The sequence below is a fragment of the Cottoperca gobio genome, chromosome 22 (assembly GCF_900634415.1).
Source record: "Cottoperca gobio chromosome 22, fCotGob3.1, whole genome shotgun sequence".
NCBI classification, from domain to species: Eukaryota; Metazoa; Chordata; class Actinopteri; order Perciformes; family Bovichtidae; genus Cottoperca; species Cottoperca gobio.
In genome coordinates this window covers 17,074,358-17,095,926 of record NC_041376.1, presented here as the reverse complement: position 1 = coordinate 17,095,926, position 21,569 = coordinate 17,074,358, and the positions used below count along the sequence as shown (strand labels likewise).

At 42.8% G+C, this 21,569-nt stretch overlaps 2 protein-coding genes across 2 annotated transcripts; both read right to left on the bottom strand.

Moving 5' to 3' along the window:
* Positions 1-994: 994 nt before the first annotated feature.
* Positions 995-6,319, bottom strand: LOC115027629 (b(0,+)-type amino acid transporter 1-like). The gene is made up of 6 exons (XM_029461079.1): positions 5,621-6,319; positions 4,686-4,819; positions 3,443-3,572; positions 2,558-2,682; positions 1,344-1,431; positions 995-1,260 (listed from the first exon to the last, which is right to left on the bottom strand). The coding sequence occupies exons 1-6, from the start codon at positions 6,317-6,319 to the stop codon at positions 1,030-1,032; spliced, it is 1,407 nt and encodes a 468-aa protein (XP_029316939.1). The 3' UTR covers positions 995-1,029.
* A 7,302-nt stretch (positions 6,320-13,621) lies between these two features.
* On the bottom strand, positions 13,622-19,160 carry LOC115027737 (b(0,+)-type amino acid transporter 1-like). Its single transcript, XM_029461217.1, has 6 exons — positions 18,462-19,160; positions 17,099-17,232; positions 15,856-15,985; positions 15,661-15,785; positions 14,421-14,508; positions 13,622-14,337 (listed from the first exon to the last, which is right to left on the bottom strand). Exons 1-6 carry the CDS (start codon positions 19,158-19,160, stop codon positions 14,107-14,109), a joined length of 1,407 nt encoding a protein of 468 aa, XP_029317077.1. The 3' UTR covers positions 13,622-14,106.
* Positions 19,161-21,569: the final 2,409 nt, after the last annotated feature.

Below are 21,569 nucleotides of genomic sequence, written 5' to 3'. Positions count from 1 at the left end.
AAGGCAAGATTCAGAGGAAAAAGTCCAAATTTGCGGCCGTGACCCGTACATGCTAAAGCCGTCGGATTATATTGAGGATTTAGATTCATTACCGCCGATTGAATATCCGGATATTGTGAACTACCTTGTGCTACAAACGTCGTGGGCAACCAACGCACAAATGAAGGCATACAAGAGCTTAGATGCTTATAATGTCTTTGTTTCTGGCTGGGTTGGTAGTCTTCTTACCAAATCACTGAAAGATGACAGGGTGCTCGTCCATGCCCGTGTAAATCACTCTCAAAGAGCTCGAGATACACCGCTCAAGCCGTGGTTTGTGAGTGAGAAGAGCGGCGATGTTATCCTCACACACTGTGATTGTATGGCTGGATTAAGTGAAGCATGTTCTCACATTGATGCTTTGCTTTTCGCAAGTGAAGTAGTCTCAAGAATAAGCAAAACAAAAACATGCACAGAAGAAAAGAGCAAACGGCTGCCATCACATGTAAAGAAAGTGCCTTATTTACCAGTCAGCGATATGGAGAAGTAAGGTCTTACAGTGTTCGGGTATATCATAAGCACAAATGTTTAACGTAAACATTGAAAACATAGCTTTAGCATGAGCTCTTACCAGATATAAAGTGGACGCCACACACACGGGTGAATTGTGCTTTTTCTTCTGTTAAATCCTCACGAGTTATGTTGCTAAACCAGCTGATGGCGTTCAGTAGACAGCAATTCATCCCTCTTTTGTGGATCGTTGTTTTTGATTTTAGGAAATCTAAAGAACCGTTTCTCTGGGTCACGAGTAGCGTTATTACCACAATTATACACTACGCACACGATTGGCATTTTCTTTCAGTGTTAAAAGTCAAAGACAGTCAAACAGTACAGCCCAACCTATTAATGAGAAACAGGAGGTAAGACTAAGTTGCTGAAATGTAAACCGCAACATTTCGTGAGTGTCATTGCAAAGAAACAGATGTAGTGGAAAAGCACAAGCAATAAAACTAGAAAAACACCTTTTATTTCTGGACTTTTCCACACAAATCACAGGTTTTTCTCTGTTGGGGCGACCTCTAAAAAGAGCTGCAGAATCACTGTTAACTTGGTCAACAGCCCTGGGCAGAGCTTGTAATGGATGAAAGGTATGTAGACTATAGCTCCACTGATGATAAATAAAGTCACATAGAGGTATTCAATATGAGGATCGTCTATGATGGGTGCCAGCACAAGGAATATTGCCACGATGATGACCAGGATGGGGAGTATAATGGGTACCTGTGGAGGGAGAGAAAGACACGAGGTGACAAATGTTTGTGTATAATGATGGTGTGTCGAGAGTGAATGTGTGTTACACTGACTTTGTACGGCCTGGGGAGCTCCGGCTTCTTAATCTTGAGATAGAGAAGTCCAGACAGCGTGATGCCGTAGAAAAACCAGGCAGTGAAACTGACAAGTAATAGGGAAGAAATGTTAAATACATGCAAAGCAAAATAATCTAACTGCTGGAAATCTACAGTATTTTCCAAACTATCAGGTGTTTATGGGCAGGTGATAGAACCTTGCCCTGTGATTGCCAAGAGAGGATCGTCGTCTAATTCCACTGTTATTATCACGCAGGCTAGTTCACCCAAACTGGAAATACCCTCAACCTCCCATTTACATTTCATGGTTAAGAGACATCGTACAGCACTTAAAACTACAGAAACTCAGGTTTATACTTTGCATCCCTTCCTGGAATACGCTTAATCTAAACTTTAACTCTCATATGTCATTTGTGGAACCGACAGTCATTGTCATTATTTTTGGATTCTTAAGCAACTTGAACTTGAACTGAGGGAATGCAGCCTACATGTGTGTTGCTATGGATTACTTTCTTTTTCTCTTTGTTGAAAGAGTACAAAAATAATAAATTGCAGGTGGTATTATTATTAAAATGTGTGATAGTTGATCACCAGTGGAGCCACTGATGATGTGCATATAGAATTATAATCCTGATAAACGCGGCATGCATTTTTATTTTTAAGATAAAGAAATAAAATCTGTATGGAAAACATTACAATGTTTTATATCAAGTGGATCCACTGGAAGCTTTTTTATATTGGATTCACATTAAACTTATGCACGGTAAGGTGGTTCAGAATCTATAGCTTTATATCATTATTATTATTATTATTATTATTATTATTATTATTATTATTATTATTATTATTATTATTATTATTATTATTCAACTTTCTGCTTTTATCTATGAAGAGCAACTTTCTGTAACATTTGGCAGTTGTCTCTCCTCTTTGCCACCCCCTTTTGTGTGTGTGTGTGTGTGTGTGTGTGTGTGTGTGTGTGTGTGTGTGTGTGTGTGTGTGTCTGTGTGTGTGTGTGTGTGTGTGTGTGTGTGTGTGTCTTTGTTTGTTTTTAATCCTCTGCCAATCATTTATTCATTTTTTGTCCTTTTCGCTCTTTTGTTTGTAAAACAAGAACATTTAATTTGCATTGAATTTATCTGTAAAGCAGAAAACCAACAAACACAAAAAACAGAACATTTAAATACATGCAAAGCAGACGCAGCTTTCACCTGAAGTAGTTGACAATGCTCTGGAAGTCTCCAGGGATGAGCACCAGCAGAGAGACAACAGTGGTGAAGATCAGCGCTGGAGATGGAGTCAGTCTGTGGACGTGAGCCATGGCTAGAATATCGGGCTACAGAGCAAACACAAGTCAGTCTTTTGCTGCTTTACAACAGGGACGTGCGATCATCATGAAAAGTAAAAAAACAAATAACAATAAAATAAATATAAATGTTTGTCCACTGGTCTGTGCTATAAATGCATTTTCTGTAGGATACCAATATTTTGATCATTTTTATAGTTAAAATCGCTGAATTCACGTATTCTCTGTTCAGATACAGGAGAGATGCGAGTTGAGGCAGCGACGAGCTGAGCCTCCCCTCGGATTGCGCAATCCCTCGCAAACTAGGTTGAGCGCATGCATTTGGCGCGTGCCTGTTGCTATCTCTCTGTATGTCGCCAATCTAATGTTTACAGACACTTTAATTATGCGTCCTGACATTCCATAGTCCAGTTAATGTATGTAATGTATGTGTGTAACATATTTAGTCTTGCTAAAACCACAGTGAGAAGACACCAGGTGAGGCAGACAGTACTCTGAAGAGGGCGCACGTGAGCCCAATACATGTACCTCTCTGAGCCGCTGTAATTGTAACGTTCTTTTTTGGCCAAATATGTACCTTACATGTGTGGGTAGAAAGAATACTGATATGAGATATGAAAAATAACCAGTAGTCAATGATCATGCTGCCAACAAAATGGTGATTAAGCTACTCAGTTGGGTTCATATATTTATAAATCTGACTCTGAAAGAGTGAGTGCCTACCCAGCTATGAACCTCACTGCACGTCACTGCTTTACAATCTAACATATATTCACCAGTAGACACTTACCAGGTGTCCTTCCCTGGCAGCAACAAAGCACACACGGCCTCCACTGAAGAACGTCCCATTCAGTGAACCAAAAGCAGATAATGCAGCAGCCACAGACATGATCCAGCCCCAGCGTCCTAACATCTTATTCCTGCGGAAAAAGACTCAACTTCTCACAAAAGCTGTAACAGTATTCTTTCCCATTTTCAAAAAGCCACCTGCCAGACGTAGCAAGTATATATCATGGGGCTTGGATACATTGTTCAGATTTTTCTTTACAGTTCAAAGGTTATTAGTGATTTCTAAACTCTCCCAGGTTCTCCAGGATGAAGATCGATGTGATTAAAAGGTTTCTCAGATTAAAGGGGAACTCCACTGATTTTACACATCAAAGTCTGCTGCATAGTCTTCAGGCCCACCTTCGGTTGAGCCTGAAGACTGCAGAGTTACAAAGAAGTGAGCTTACCAGACCTCTGTAGCACGGTCCGCATCTCTGCTTGAGGCTAGCAGCTCAAGGCTACATTAGCCGCTACTAGCATAAGGAACCCAAAACTCAGACCAAACTGTCTGTGATAATGTTGCATTGTGGGTAATGTAGGAGCCAAATTTTGACATAGAAGAAAAAAAAAAGACAATATCTCTGGTGAATTGATTTTGATACTTAAAAGTCCCACATTATAAAAAATAAGATTTTCTTTATTATAAAGCAGGTCTAAATGCTATATAAATACTATGAAATTAACGAAATGCTCAATCCACTGAAAAATGCACACTGCCAGTATTCAGACACTGTGCCTTTAAACTAGCCGTCAGGACTTCCTTAAGGTTGTGATGTCACAACTATACATTTGTAGGTAGAAAGTACAGCTTCATTGTCATTCCCCAGCTGCTATGACGGTGAAGAGACTCAAAGATCGCAGAATCGGAAGACCTCGACCATTCAGAGCAGAATGGGCTTTTACCTTACGGGTTCTTAAAGAGACAGGCGCTAAAACGGAGCATTTCAGACAGAGGGTGAATACAGGGATAGTCAGACAGACAGTATGAGAAAAATAATGTGGTTTTTGAACATTAAAGCATGTAGACATGTGCTAGTAGAACCCCAAAATACAAGTATGAACCTGAAAATGAGCATGATACTACGTCTCCTTTAAAATGAAAAAACACTGAGTCTGATAATGCTAAGAAATACTAATTTGGTAGAGTTCACCTTTCATGCTCCTTTTACCAGAATCTGTGACATCATTATGAGGTGCTGTCTTACCCCCAGGTTACTGCTACAGCACTGGAGGACATGAGCTCTTCAGGCGTCATTACCGTCAGGTAGCTCACATTCACCAGCAGGTATAAGCCCGTCACCAGAGAAATGGCTATCACAACCGCCCTGGGAAGATTCACCTGGAAGAAAAAAGGCAACATCCTTTTTATGTTTTGATCAATGTGTACAAGCTTGCATGATGGATAGTTGTAATATTGACACTGGAATAATAGATTGAAAAACATTTACCAACACAAACACTATTTTATGCTTCTCCCACCAACATTTAAAAAGATTTGAGAAGCAACAACAAAAGTGATAATAATAATAATAATACATGAGATTTGTATAGCGCTTTTCTAGAAACTCAAAGACGCTTATATGTGATTTAAAGCAGCGCTATTAAGCCTTTAAACATTGTCAATAATTGGTAAATTATTTATATGACTTGTCTTTTGAAGGGCCAAATTCCCACAACACTGTTTCACGATGCAGAAGCATTAGCATTTATTAAGGAAAGATGTTCGTAATTGAATCTTCTTGGAAAATTGATTGCTTCAACTTATCATAATATTCTACAATCATTGTTTTTGATTGATTGAGTTAAAATATTAGCAATGTGTTTGCTTTGCATTATTCGAGGTCTGTAACAAAATATTTGTATTTGGACTTTGGGTGAATAGTCAGTAGTTTATAGAATTGAACAAAAATGTTGATTTTACTCAAACCCATAACTATAAATAGTAAATACTTTTGTTTTTTTCAGGACTGTATATTTTAGCTTGGGTGGTGTCATAGTTTTAATGACAGCAAAATAAACATTATTTTCTTCACCTCTTGATTTATTATTTTATTACAGTGCCAGCATGACATGGGTGTAATATATTAGTCCTTCAAAACAACAACTCCTTCCACTAAAACCCATAAACCCTTTTACTTACTTCTGGATGTTTCAACTCTTCAGTAATATAATTCAGATTGTTCCAGCCATCATATGACCACAGTCCCTGGTAGAAAGCAATACCAATTGGATTGATGCCAACATTTGTGTTCTCAAAGGAGTCCTCAAAGCTTTCAGTGTGCCCTCTGATGAGCATCACCAAGCCTCCTATTATAATGACTGCCAGGGCCAGGACCTTTACCACCATAAAAAACACTTGGATTGACATTGAAAAGCGAACATTGAGGCAGTTCACAGTGGCAAGCACTATAATTGCAACTGCAGCCACGCACTTCACCAGCAGCACCGGAGGGGGGCAGTCTGAGTAGAAAGGAGCCACGACATATTGAGCGAAACTCAGCGAGATGCCAGCAACACCTGCAGGTCTCACAAATAACACAGAGCTGAAGATTAACATGAAAGCGACTACCGGACCTGAAGTCTTGAGGATGTAGATGTACTCCCCCCCTGATTCTCTTATAACAGTGCCCAGCTCAGCGTAGCAGAAAGACGCCATTATCACCAGTAAACCACAGCACGCCCACACAACCAAACTGGCTCCAGGGCTGCCGATGGTGTAGAGCACTGTCTGTGGGGACATGAAGATCCCAGATCCAATCATTGTCCCTCCGATGAGGGACACGGCTCCCACCAGCCCTACTTCCCGCTTCAGGTTGAGCTTTTGCGTCTCGTCGTCCATAATCACAGAAGTGATCCGTTGTCTAGCACCACTATAATTATGTGGCCAAAGTCACTCTTGCAGCAACTCAGGGAGTTAATAATTACATGGGTGGCTGTATGGTGTAAATGAGCCTGTTTTGCTTTGTACATTATCTTTTTTTTAAGGGGGAGACGGATTATGCTCTGTTGGCCATATCTTTGTCGACTGTGTTGCTTTCATTTCAGGTCAGAGATGCAGTAGGCTACACGTGAGTAACCTGGGCTGAAGTCTATAAATCAGATCAGTAATATTCCTGCGCCTCTCACTCTGTCCCCCTGGTCTACAAACTGACATGGCTTGTGTCTTTACATCCACACCTCTCACTCCCACAGACAGTATACATCACTGACCTGCTCACAGACAAACCTCATTTGTATTTTTGCATTTCATATTTAATTAAATACAGATACATTTTTTGGTGTTTGAAGTAAAATTCCTAAAATACCTAACCAGATAATAAAGGCAACACTCCCATGATTAAAGCTGAGGCAGGCAGTTTATTTTTGGTTTCATTGGGCAAAGAAATCCATAATAACCTTTTAGCATATTGTATTCCAAGTTGTACCCCACAAGAATTAGAAAAAGCGGCCTCATCCCAAGCCCTCCCACCAGTCGAGCACAGGCCTATGCACGCGCGTCATACAGCAACCTGTTATGGAATTGTGGGCCCAGTGATGACAGAAATAAACCTGCCTACCCCAGCTTTAATTATAAACACTTTTACATTGGATATGCTACCATACTAACAGCCATAAAATCTAAAAACTGATATTGAACATTTTAACATCAGAATGTTAGCACTTTCAGGACAGGTATTGCTACAAATATCAGCTCTTGACAAATGATAGGGAAGATAATTAAATATTTATACTGTATGCTGAATCTGGAAACACACATGCAACCAGATATGTTTATTCAACATCTTATAACACTGCTCACCTACAAGCTTTATAAGACAATATAACAATATTTTATGGTCCCTTCACTTTGTAGCTCGATGTAGCTGGTTGTCCGGCTCGCTGGGCTCCGGTGATGGCAGCTAACTTGTGGGCATCGTAGCGGGAGTAGAGGGCAGTGCCGGTCCAGCTGGCCTCCTCTCCTTGACCCCCCGCTGCCAGCATGTTACACACCTCGCTGTAGAAGTGGGGGTACGAGGGCAACCCATAAAATATCAGGTTCTGAATCCCTTTGATGGTGTACCTAAATGAAAGAAGTGAGAGATCAGTTTCTGCAGGGCTCACCAAGTAACATTCAAGACTTCTTAAAGCCATTCGAACACCACGTACGTAGAATGTCATTTAATAACTGTTAGACAGACATACCAGCAGATTATGAAAGATGATTTTATAACACTTTCCAGGAGTATAAAGTAATACTTTCTGATTATGTTTAGCCTAATTACAAATACACCTCTGTGTTTTTACTATCAATAGGCTACAATAAAGAAGCTAAAGTGTACGACTCACTCCGCCACAAGAATAAACCAGAGAAAATGGGATTGAAGTCTAACTTCACAAATACACAAGTGAAGTAAGAGGTCTCACTTTTGAACTCTGTAAAACGAATGACATCCGCTTCTTTCACAATATGATGGTGATATGTTATCTCTTAAAAAAGTAATAAATGACCGTCTTTAATGGCCATGACGGTCATATTGACCGTTTTTAAATATATACTCTATGTGCAATAACTTTGTTAAATAAAAATAATAAGGATGAGGATGCATCTTGATGCTTAGCAACTATCATTGTCTTGGTTAAAAAAAACAAGTTTATGCTTATTTGCTTACAAATGTATTGTTTGAATAGGCTTATCACTACTATCATTTTTGGAGTTTATAAGAAGCCTTTAGAATGTCAGGAATGAAATGTTACCATGGCCGTGATTCAGAACATGTCAAACGATGATCGTGATGCAGGGGATCTATCTGAGGAAGAAAGTAACTGCGACCTTTCCCCGGTGAATGAAAACTTTTCATCCTCATCAGAGTCCACGCCGAGCCGGCCCTTTCATCGGAGACGACTGCGACTGCTGCTGCTACTGCTGCTGCTACTGCTACTGCTGCTGCTACTGCTGCTGCTCCTACTGCTGCTGTTGCTACTGCTGCTGCTGCTGCTACTGCTGCTGCTGCTGCTGCTACTGCTGCTGCTGCTGCTGCTACTGCTACTGCTGCTGCTGCTGCTGCTGTTACTACTACAGTAAAAAACACTTAGCTTCTCCATTTACTGACTCCCTGCCAATTCTGCCTTTTCCCTCAACAAGGGTTCGCTTGTGTCACTTGCAGGGCGGATGTGGGTGACAGCTCTTGGGATCTGACAGTGGCTTAACAGTTATACTTCAGGTTTAATCAAAGGAGTAAGTTTCCCCATGTTATTCAGCATCATCTCTCTTTTTGTTACAGGACCTATTAGTAGGATTTCAGTTTTGTTCTCATTTAATTTTAAGAAGTTATTGCTCATCCATTTATTTATTGCTGACAGACAGGTGGTGATGGAGTTAGTAGCTGTAGCATCATTTGGTTCAGCAGAGATGTACAGTTGTGTGTCATCCGCGTAGCTATGGAAGCACACATTGTGTTCTCTAATGATGTCCCCCAGTGGTAGCATGTATAGGGAGAACAGTAATGGAACGAGGCAGCTCCCTTGTGGAACTCCAAAGTGGGCATCATGCTTCTCTGACACATGATCTCCAAGCCTTACAAAATACTTTCTCCCTTTGATATATGTTCTGAATCAGTTTAATACACAGTCAGAAAGACCAACCAGTTTTTCCAGATGATTAATTAGGATGTCATGGTCGATCGTGTCAAATGCTGCACTTAGGTCTAGCAGGATAAGAATTGAGACGTTGTTTGTATCAGAGTTTAGTCTGAGGTCACTAATTATTTTAGTCAGAGCAGTTTCTGTACTGTGGCATGCTCTGAAGCCTGATTGAAATTCCTCCAGGATTTATTTTTCTTTAAGAAAGGAGTTTATTTGGAGCGAGACATTTTTTCTAGTATTTTGCTGATGAACGGAAGGTTTGATACTGGCCTATAGTTGGTCAGCGTATTACTGTCTAGGTTAGGTTTCTTTAGCAAGGGTTTTACAACGGCTGTTTTGAAGGCGTCTGGGAAGATGCCCGTTAGAAGAGACGTGTTTATAATATTTAGGACGGGACTTGAAATGCTGTCGAATATCCGCTTAAAGAATGCTGTAGATATCGGGTCAACACAAGCGGACAACTCATGTGGAATAAGTTTGACTAAAATGACAAATATTGGTTTGGGTTGGACGAGAGTGACTGACATGTTTAATATAATCTGATGACTAAAAAGGACATTTAACATGACACGACTAAAATGTAATGACTTTTCGTCAACTAAAACGTTTTGGGTTGCTGTCTATGAAGGATAAAAATAAATGTTTTGAGACTGTGTAGGTTAACTGGGAACTTGTGATTAAGCATTTCAACTTTGCAACATCCTCTCTGGGAACCATCACCTTGTCGTGGTGGAGAGGTTTGTGTGTCCCTATGAACCTGAGAGCTGTGTTGTCTGGAGCCTAGTGCTCCTGGTAGGGTCTCCCAAGGCAAATTAGTCTCAGGCGAGGGGCCAGACTAAGAATGGTTCAAAACCCATCCATCCATCCTGTGGGCCCACCACTCATGGGAAAAACCGCTGGGGTCGGGTGTGCTGTCACACGGGTGGCAGTGATGGTCAGGGACCTCGACGGACCAGACCTCGGGCAGCAGAGACTGGCTCTGGGGACGTGGAACCTCACCTCTCTGTGGGGGAAGGAGCCAGAGCTAGTGCGGGAGGTGGAGCGCTACCAGTTGGATCTGGTGGGGCTTACCTCCACGCACAGTCTTGGCTCTGGAACCGTACTCCTGGATAGGGGTTGGACTCTATTCTTCTCCGGAGTTGCCCAAGGTGTGAGGCGTCGGTCCGGGGTGGGGATACTCACTAGCCCCCGGCTGAGCGCCGCTACGTCGGAGTTCACCTCGGTGGACGAGAGGGTCGCCTCCCTACGCCTTCGGGTTATGGGGGGGAAACTCTGACTGTTGTTTGTGCATATGCCCCAAACCGCAGTTTTGAGTATTCGGCCTTCTTGGAGATCCTGAATGGAGCCCTGCAGGGGGCTCCAGTAGGGGACTCCGTAGTCTTGCTGGGAGACTTCAACGCACACGTGGGAAACGATGGAGACACCTGGAGAGGCGTGATTGGGAGGAAGGGCCTCCCTGATCTAAACCCGAACGGTCGTTTGTTGTTGGACTTCTGTGCTGGTCATGGAATGGCCATAACAAACACAATGTTCGAACATAAGGATGCTCATAAGTGCACGTGGTACCAGAGCACCCTAGGCCAAAGGTCAATGATCGATTTTGTAATCGTATCATCTGATCTGAGGCCGCATGTTTTGGACACTCGGGTGAAGAGAGGGGCGGAGCTGTCGACTGATCACCATCTGGTGCTGAGTTGGATCAAGTAGTGGGGGAAGACTCTGGACAGACCTGGTAAACCCAAACGAGTAGTGCGGGTGAACTGGGAACATCTGGAGGAAGCCCCTGTCCTGTCTTCCGGGTTATGTTATCCGGGAGGACTCCGAAAACAGTTGCAGGGTATCGAAGAACTAGAAGGGCGGCAGCTTCTGCCGTGTCAGAGGCAAAGCAGCGGGTGTGGGAGAAGTTCGGAGAAGCTATGGAGAAGGACTTTCGGTCGGCACCAAGGTGCTTCTGGAAAACCATCCGGCACCTCAGGAGGGGGAACCGAGGAACCATCCAAGCTGTGTACAGCAAGGGTGGGACCCTGCTGACTTTGAGGAACTCCTGAATCTGACTAACTCTATGGTAGAGGCAAAGCTGATGGGGGATCATCGTCAATTTCCCTGACGGAAGTCACTGAGGTAGTCAAACAACTCCACAGTGGCAAAGCCGCAGGGGTTGATGAGATCCGTCCAGAAATGCTGAAGGCTTTTGGTGTTGAGGGGCTGTCTTGGTTGACACGCCTCGTCAACATTGCATGGAAGTCTGGGACAGTGCCTAGGGGTTGGCAGACCGGGGTGGTGGTTCCCCTGTTTAAAAAGGGGGACCAGAGAGTGTGTGCCAACTACAGGGGTATCACACTTCTCAGCCTCCCTGGTAAAGTCTACTCCAGGGTACTGGAAAGGAGGGTTCGGCCGGTAGTCGAACCTCTTATTGAAGAGGAACAATGCGGATTCCGTCCTGGTCGTGGAACAACAGACCAACTCTTTACTCTTGCAAGGATCCTGGAGGGGGCCTGGGAGTACGCTCATCCGGTCTACATGTGTTTTGTGGATCTGGAGAAGGCGTATGACCGGGACCCCCGGGTGATACTGTGGGAGGTGCTGCGGGAGTATGGGGTGAAGGGGTCACTTTTGAGGGCCATCCAATCCTTGTACGCCCAAAGCGAGAGTTGTATCCGGATACTCGGCAGTAAGTCGGACTCGTTCCCAGTGAATGTTGGCCTCCGCCAGGGCTGCGCTTTATCACCAATCCTGTTCGTGATTTTCATGGATAGGTTATCGAGGCGTAGTCGTGGAGGAGAGGGGTTGCAGTTCGGTGACCTGAGGATCTCATCGCTGCTCTTTGCAGATGATGCGGTCCTTATGGTATCATCGGTCTGTGACCTTCAACAGTCACTGGATCGGTTCGCAGCCGAGTGTGAAGCGGTTGGGATGAGGATCAGCACCTCTAAATCTGAGGCCATGGCTCTCAGCAGGAAACCAGTGGATTGCCTACTCCGGGTAGGGAATGAGCCATTACCCCAAGTGAAGGAGTTCAAGTACCTCGGGGTCTTGTTCGCGAGTGAGGGGACGATGGAGCGAGAGATTGGCCGGAGAATCGGAGCAGCGGGGGCGGTATTACAGTCACTTTACCGCACCGTTGTGACGAAAAGAGAGCTGAGCCAGAAGGCAAAGCTCTCAATATACCGGTCGATCTTCGTTCCTATCCTCACCTATGGTCATGAAGGCTGGGTCATGACCGAAAGAACGAGATCACGGGTACAAGCGGCCGAAATGGGTTTTCTCAGACGGGTGGCTGGCGTCTCCCTTAGAGATAGGGTGAGAAGCTCAGCCATCCGTGAGAGACTCGGAGTAGAGCCGCTGCTCCTTTACGTTGAAAGGAGCCAGTTGAGGTGATCGGGCATCTAGTAAGGATGCCACCTGGGCGCCTCCCTAGGGAGGTGTTCCAGGCACGTCCAGCTGGGAGGAGACCCCGGGGAAGACCCAGGACTCGGTGGAGAGATTATATCTCCTTACTGGCCTGGGAACGCTTCAGGATCCCTCAGTCGGAGCTGGAGGATGTGACCCGGAGAAGGGAAGATTGGGGTTCCTTACTGGAGCTGCTGCCCCCGCGACCCAATCCCGGATAAGCGGTAGACGATGGATGGATAGATGGAACTTCGCAACATTATTATTTTATTTGTCAAACAAATAAAAAAGCTAAATTGGCTAGGTAAAATAGTAAATGGATTGCATTTGTTTAGTTCTTTTCTAGTCTTTGCAACCACTCAAAGCGCTTTTACCACACAAGGTTCCACCTGCTTATCAGGAGCTGTAAAAACATTCTCACACATCGTGGGCCATCTTGCACAATTTGGGTTCAGTGTCTTGCCCAAGGACACTTCGTCATGTAGGGCGGGGATTGAATTGCCGACTTTCTGATTGATTGACGACTGTTCTACTTCCTGAGTCACACTGCTCCTTCCTGTTTTGTGTTGAACAATCTTTGTCGAGTGAAGCTGCACTATTGATTGGCCATGTCTCCTTTTATCCTGATAGCGGATAACAATTATTTAATAAACTGTTTTTTTTATTCACATTATCTGTACGAGTATTTATTCTGTATTTAAGACTCAATAAAAAGCAAATCAGTCTCATGAAGTTCAGCTCCATCGAGATGTGTCATTAGTGATCTTGTAGTCCGACCAGCACAACTCCTAACTTACGGACTGTAAGAGACTAATATTAAAAAAATAAGAAGTCACAGCGCCACAGTGAGCTAAATGCTAATGTCAACGGGCTAACATGCAGATGTTCAGCAGGTATAATGTTTACCTTGTTCACCTTCTGAGTTGTGTGTGTTAGCACTGAACACAAAGAACAGCTGAGGCTGATGGGAATGTTATGCATTATGTAGTTAGATACAAATGATGGTAGATAAAAAGTTAAGTGTTCGCCAAGATTATTACAATTAATTCTGAAGAAGACAGAACTGTTTATGTAGACCATTGACCATGAATGTCTGTAAAAACGCACAGTTGTTGAAGCATAATTTTTTATTAAAATCATAGTTAACATACAGATCTATTAAACAGAAACTATATAATGACAAAGGAGGCTGCAGTTTGATTCTTTGGTTGTTTTTGTTTCTGACACTTTGGAGCTGCAGTATTGTGACTCCTCTTTAGTTTGTGAAGTCTTTTCGCACTCTGGTATCAGTGCATTAGGAGCACAGCACAAGCTTGATATCATGTGCAGGTCCCTGTCGATGAGAACTCTTCTTGCTCCCCCAAAAATGAATATGTCTTTATCATTCAAGAAAACACATTAAAGTAGAAACTTGTTTTACAACCATTCTTTCTTCTTGTTGCAAAATCACATGTGCTCTCTGAATTGACTGAGAACATCAGATAAATGTGTGCAAAAAGACAAATGTAAACCGCAACATTTCGTGAGTGTCATTGCAAAGAAACAGATGTAGTGGAAAAGCACAAGCAATAAAACTAGAAAAACACCTTTTATTTCTGGACTTTTCCACACAAATCACAGGTTTTTCTCTGTTGGGGCGACCTCTAAAAAGAGCTGCAGAATCACTGTTAACTTGGTCAACAGCCCTGGGCAGAGCTTGTAATGGATGAAAGGTATGTAGACTATAGCTCCACTGATGATAAATAAAGTCACATAGAGGTATTCAATATGAGGATCGTCTATGATGGGTGCCAGCACAAGGAATATTGCCACGATGATGACCAGGATGGGGAGTATAATGGGTACCTGTGGAGGGAGAGAAAGACACGAGGTGACAAATGTTTGTGTATAATGATGGTGTGTCGAGAGTGAATGTGTGTTACACTGACTTTGTACGGCCTGGGGAGCTCCGGCTTCTTAATCTTGAGATAGAGAAGTCCAGACAGCGTGATGCCGTAGAAAAACCAGGCAGTGAAACTGACAAGTAATAGGGAAGAAATGTTAAATACATGCAAAGCAAAATAATCTAACTGCTGGAAATCTACAGTATTTTCCAAACTATCAGGTGTTTATGGGCAGGTGATAGAACCTTGCCCTGTGATTGCCAAGAGAGGATCGTCGTCTAATTCCACTGTTATTATCACGCAGGCTAGTTCACCCAAACTGGAAATACCCTCAACCTCCCATTTACATTTCATGGTTAAGAGACATCGTACAGCACTTAAAACTACAGAAACTCAGGTTTATACTTTGCATCCCTTCCTGGAATACGCTTAATCTAAGCTTTAACTCTCCTCATATGTCATTTGCGGAACCGACAGTCATTGTCATTATTTTTGGATTCTTAAGCAACTTGAACTTGAACTGAGGGAATGCAGCCTACATGTGTGTTGCTATGGATTACTTTCTTTTTCTCTTTGTTGAAAGAGTACAAAAATAATAAATTGCAGGTGGTATTATTATTAAAATGTGTGATAGTTGATCACCAGTGGAGCCACTGATGATGTGCATATAAAATTATAATCCTGATAAACGCGGCATGCATTTTTATTTTTAAGATAAAGAAATAAAATCTGTATGGGAAACATTACAATGTTTTATATCAAGTGGATCCACTGGAAGCTTTTTTATATTGGATTCACATTAAACCTATGCACGGCAAGGTGGTTCAGAATCTATAGCTTTATATCATTATTATTATCATTATTATTATTATTATTATTATTATTATTATTATTATTATTATTATTATTATTATTGTTATTATTATTATTATTATTATTATTATTATTATTATTATTATTATTATTATTATTCAGCTTTCTGCTTTTATCTATGAAGAGCAACTTTCTGTAACATTTGGCAGTTGTCTCTCCTCTTTGCCACCCCCTTTTTGTGTGTGTGTGTGTGTGTGTGTGTGTGTGTGTGTGTGTGTGTGTGTGTGTGTGTGTGTGCGTCTTTGTTTGTTTTTAATCCTCTGCCAATCATTTATTTATTTTTTGTCCTTTGAGCTCTTTTGTTTGTAAAACAAAAACATTTAATTTGCATTGAATTTATCTGTAAAACAGAAAACAAACAAACACAAAAAACAGAACATTTAAATACATGCAAAGCAGACGCAGCTTTCACCTGAAGTAGTTGACAATGCTCTGGAAGTCTCCAGGGATGAGCACCAGCAGAGAGACAACAGTGGTGAAGATCAGCGCTGGAGATGGAGTCAGTCTGCGGACGTGAGCCATGGCTAGAATATCGGGCTACAGAGCAAACACAAGTCAGTCTTTTGCTGCTTTACAATCTAACATATATTCACCAGTAGACACTCACCAGGTGTCCTTCCCTGGCTGCAACAAAGCACAAACGGCCTCCACTGAAGAACGTCCCATTCAGTGAACCAAAAGCAGACAATGCAGCAGCCACAGACATGATCCAGCCCCAGCGTCCTAACATCTTATTCCTGTGGAAAAAGACTCAACTTCTCACAAAAGCTGTAACAGTATCCTTTCCCATTTTCAAAAAGCCACCTGCCAGACGTAGCAAGTATATATCATGGGGCTTGGATACATTGTTCAGATTTTTCTTTACAGTTCAAAGGTTATTAGTGATTTCTAAACTCTCCCAGGTTCTCCAGGATGAAGATCGATGTGATTAAAAGGTTTCTCAGATTAAAGGGGAACTCCACTGATTTTACACATCAAAGTCTGCTGCATAGTCTTCAGGCCCACCTTCAGTTGAGCCTGAAGACTGCAGAGTTACAAAGAAGTGAGCTTACCAGACCTCTGTAGCACGGTCCGCATCTCTGCTTGAGGCTAGCAGCTCAAGGCTACATTAGCCGCTACTAGCATAAGGAACCCAAAACTCAGACCAAACTGTCTGTGATAATGTTGCATTGTGGGTAATGTAGGAGCCAAATTTTGACATGGAAGAAAAAAAAAAGACAATATCTCTGGTGAATTGATTTTGATACTTAAAAGTCCCACATTATAAAAAATAAGATTTTCTTTATTATAAAGCAGGTCTAAATGCTATATAAATACTATGAAATTAACGAAATGCTCAATCCACTGAGAAATGCACACAGCCAGTATTCAGACACTGTGCCTTTAAACTAGCCGTCAGGACTTCCTTAAGGTTGTGATGTCACAACTATACATTTGTAGGTAGAAAGTACAGCTTCATTGTCATTCCCCAGCTGCTATGACGGTGAAGAGACTCAAAGATCGCAGAATCGGAAGACCTCGACCATTCAGAGCAGAATGGGCTTTTACCTTACGGGTTCTTAAAGAGACAGGCGCTAAAACGGAGCATTTCAGACAGAGGGTGAATACAGGGATAGTCAGACAGACAGTATGAGAAAAATAATGTGGTTTTTGAACATTAAAGCATGTAGACATGTGCTAGTAGAACCCCAAAATACAAGTATGAACCTGAAAATGAGCATGATACTACGTCTCCTTTAAAATGAAAAAACACTGAGTCTGATAATGCTAAGAAATACTAATTTGGTAGAGTTCACCTTTCATGCTCCTTTTACCAGAATCTGTGACATCATTATGAGGTGCTGTCTTACCCCCAGGTTACTGCTACAGCACTGGAGGACATGAGCTCTTCAGGCGTCATTACCGTCAGGTAGCTCACATTCACCAGCAGGTATAAGCCCGTCACCAGAGAAATGGCTATCACAACCGCCCTGGGAAGATTCACCTGGAAGAAAAAAGGCAACATCCTTTTTATGTTTTGATCAATGTGTACAAGCTTGCATGATGGATAGTTGTAATATTGACACTGGAATAATAGATTGAAAAACATTTACCAACACAAACACTATTTTATGCTTCTCCCACCAACATTTAAAAAGATTTGAGAAACTGTTTGAAAAGCAACAACAAAAGTGATTTAAAGCAGCGCTATAAAGCCTTTCAGTAATAGTCTGTACAAGCACAAATGTTGCAGTTATTTTGTCTTCCCAATGACACATGACTTATCTTACAAGAAGTTTAAACATTGTCAATAACTGGTAAATTATTTATATGACTTGTCTTTTGAAGGGCCAAATTCCCACAACACGGTTTCACGATGCAGAAGCATTAGCATTTATTAAGGAAAGATGTTCGTAATTGAATCTTCTTGGAAAATTGATTGCTTCAACTTATCATAATATTCTACAATCATTGTTTTTGATTATCCATTTGAATTCTCAATCTTAAAAAATACAGGCCAAATCAGTCATCAAATCAAGTCAGCGGTAATTGTGATTGTAATTTCACTGCGCGCGCACACACACACACACACACACACACACACACACACACACACACACACACGCACACAAAAAAGGGGGTGGCAAAGACACACACACACACTGACAGAATTTGCAGGCACACACCTTTGTCACAGTTAAATAAGACTACATTTGCAGCCAACAATCACACTTTGAGTGTCCTCATGGAACACGCCCGCCAAGGTCATGTAGATTGAGAGAGATGATAAGAAAAGTACTGCAGATATTCTGGACAAAAGACAAGAACAATAAACAGCGACAATAAAAGTTGTTGGATTTGATATTAACTCTACTGTTAGTTTTTGAACAGTATGTTCATGTCTTGAGTCCAAACTTGCTTCTTATCATCTGCGAGCCCTTATCTGGATGTGATTATGAAGCCTTTTTCATTTGTGTGATTTATAAACACTGACACAACAGATTAAAAACAGGAAGATGCACGTGGGAAGGGACTGGGTGTTCCTTGGTGTTCCTTGGTTTTCCTGGCTAATGCCCAACACAGTCAATAAACAATAAGTGACCAAATCAGATGTATGATCTTGATGGTCGATCCACATTATAAATCGATTGCATAATAATATCATCTTTTAATTTAACATTTACTTTTTTTTTTTTTTTATCATTTATGTATAGTAAACAGTGAAACTCTTACTTCTGGATGTTTCAGTTCTTCGGTTAAAAAATTCAAAGTATTCCAACCACCATAGGACCACATGCCCTGATAGAAAGCAATGCCAATGGAGCTGGTATCGACATTTGTTCCCTCAAAGGAGTTATCAAAGTTCTTAGTATGTCCCTGGAAAAGCATCACAACACCTCCCAATATGATCACGGCCAGTGCCAGCAATTTGATTGCCATGGAAACAACCTGGATGCCGCTGGCCAAGCGTACGCTCAGACAGTTTACTAAGGTCAGCAACAGGATAGCTACTGCAGCCACGAACTTCACCACCAGTTGTGAAGGGGTGCAGCCGCTGTAAAAGGGGGCCACAACATATTCAGCAAAACTCAGAGCAACTCCTGTGGCACTGGCAGGCCTCATGACAATGATGAAGCTGAAGGAAAACACAAAGGCCATCACTTTCCCTGCCGTCCGCAGGATGTAGATAAACTCTCCTCCAGACTCGGCTATGACTGTTCCCAGTTCAGCATAGCAGAGCCCCCCCATCATGGCTATCAACCCACAGAAAGTCCATACAAGCAAGCTGGCCCCGGGGCTGCCGATAGCAGACAGGACATACTGGGGGGAGATGAAAATCCCAGATCCTATCATGGTTCCAGCAATGAATGAAACTGCTTCTATAATCCCCACTCCTCTCTTCAGGTTGAGTCCCTGTGTGTCACTCTCCATTGTTTAAGAGCTGCTGCTTCCTCAAATGCATGACCAATGCTGGCAATCAGATCTGGCAGTAGATGAACTGTTAAATGTTGTGTAATATGTCTTCAAAAGCAGTTAGTAAAGTGAGGCGTGGTCAGGCTGTACTTTGCTTATTACATCCAGCTGTATTCCCTTAACAGACAACTATTTGTTACCTTTTTACAGCAAATAATTAATGATTGTTATGAATTCAAGTCTATACCAGTGGTAGGTATAGGTCTTTGGGGGTCAGTGGGAATAAGTAGGCTGTTTGTCACTAATGCACAACCTCTCTTAAAAACGGCTTGTTCTGAGGTTATTCCACCAAATATTGATGTCTGAACTCAAGTTAAAATATTAGCAATGTGTTTGCTTTGCATTATTCGAGGTCTGTAACAATATATTTTGTTTTTAAAAGTTGTTTTTCTCTACAAATAAATACTCTAAATGAAAATATTTGTATTTGGACTTTGGGTGAATAGTCAGTAGTTTATAGAATTGAACAAAAATGTTGATTTTACTCAAACCCATAACTATAAATAGTAAATACTTTTGTTTTTTTCAGGACTGTATATTTTAGCTTGGGTGGTGTCATAGTTTTAATGACAGCAAAATAAACATTATTTTCTTCACCTCTTGATTTATTATTTTATTACAGTGCCAGCATGACATGGGTGTAATATATTAGTCCTTCAAAACAACAACTCCTTCCACTAAAACCCATAAACACTTTTACTTACCTCTGGATGTTTCAACTCTTCAGTAATATAATTCAGATTGTTCCAGCCATCATATGACCACAGTCCCTGGTAGAAAGCAATACCAATTGGATTGATGACAACATTTGTGTTCTCAAAGGAGTCCTCAAAGCTTTCAGTGTGCCCTCTGATGAGCATCACCAAGCCTCCTATTATAATGACTGCCAGGGCCAGGACCTTTACCACCATAAAAAACACTTGGATTGACATTGAAAAGCGAACATTGAGGCAGTTCACAGTGGCAAGTACTATAATTGCAACTGCAGCCACGCACTTCACCAGCAGCACCGGAGGGGGCCAGTCTGAGTAGAAAGGAGCCACGACATATTGAGCGAAACTCAGCGAGATGCCAGCAACACCAGCAGGTCTCACAAATAATACAGAGCTGAAGATTAACATGAAAGCGACTACCGGACCTGAAGTCTTGAGGATGTAGATGTACTCCCCCCCTGATTCTCTTATAACAGTGCCCAGCTCAGCGTAGCAGAAAGACGCCATTATCACCAGTAAACCACAGCACGCCCACACAACCAAACTGGCTCCAGGGCTGCCGATGGTGTAGAACACTGTCTGTGGGGATATGAAGATCCCAGATCCAATCATTGTCCCTCCGATGAGGGACACAGCTCCCACCAGCCCTACTTCCCGCTTCAGGTTGAGCTTTTGCGTCTCGTCGTCCATAATCACAGAAGTGACCCGTTGTCTGGCACCTTTACCATGGCAGAAACCACTATAATTATGGCCAAAGTCAGTCTTGCAGCAACAGTATACATCACTGACCTGCTCACAGACAAACCTCATTTGTATTTTTGCATTTCATATTTAATTAATTAATTCATCTCTGGGAACCATCACCTTATCGTGGTGGAGAGGTTTGTGCGAGGTGCCCGGAGGAAGCCCGGGGCCCCCGTCTGGAGCCAGGCCCAGAGGGAGGGCCCGACAGCGAGCGCCTGGTGGCCGGGTTTGCCACGGAGCCCGGTCGGGCACAGCCCGAAGAAGCTGCGTGGTGCCTCCCATCCATCCATCCTGTGGGCCCACCACTCATGGGAAAAACCGCTGGGGTCGGGTGCACTGTCACACGGGTGGCAGTGATGGTCAGGGACCTCGACGGACCAGACCCGGGCAGCAGAGGCTGGCTCTGGGGACGTGGAACGTCACCTCTCTGTGGGGGAAGGAGCCAGAACTAGTGTGGGAAGTGGATCGCTACCAGTTGGATCTGGTGGGGCTTACCTCTACGCACAGTCTTGGCTCTGGAACCGTACTCCTGGATAGGGGTTGGACTCTTTTGTTGCCCAAGGTGTGAGGCGTCGGGCCGGGGTGGGGATACTCACTAGCCCCCGGCTGGCAGCCCCCAGTGGACGAGAGGGTCGCCTCCCTACGCCTTCGGGTTATGGGGGGGAAAACTCTGACTGTTGTTTGTGCCTATGCACCAAACAGCAGTTCGGAGTATTCGGCCTTCTTGGAAACCCTGAATGGAGCTCTGCAGGGGGCTCCAGTAGGGGACTCTATAGTCTTGCTGGGAGACTTCAACGCACACGTGGGAAACGATGGAGACACCTGGAGAGGCGTGATTGGGAGGAAGGGCCTCCCTGATCTAAACCCGAACGGTCGTTTGTTGTTGGACTTCTGTGCTAGCCATGGAATG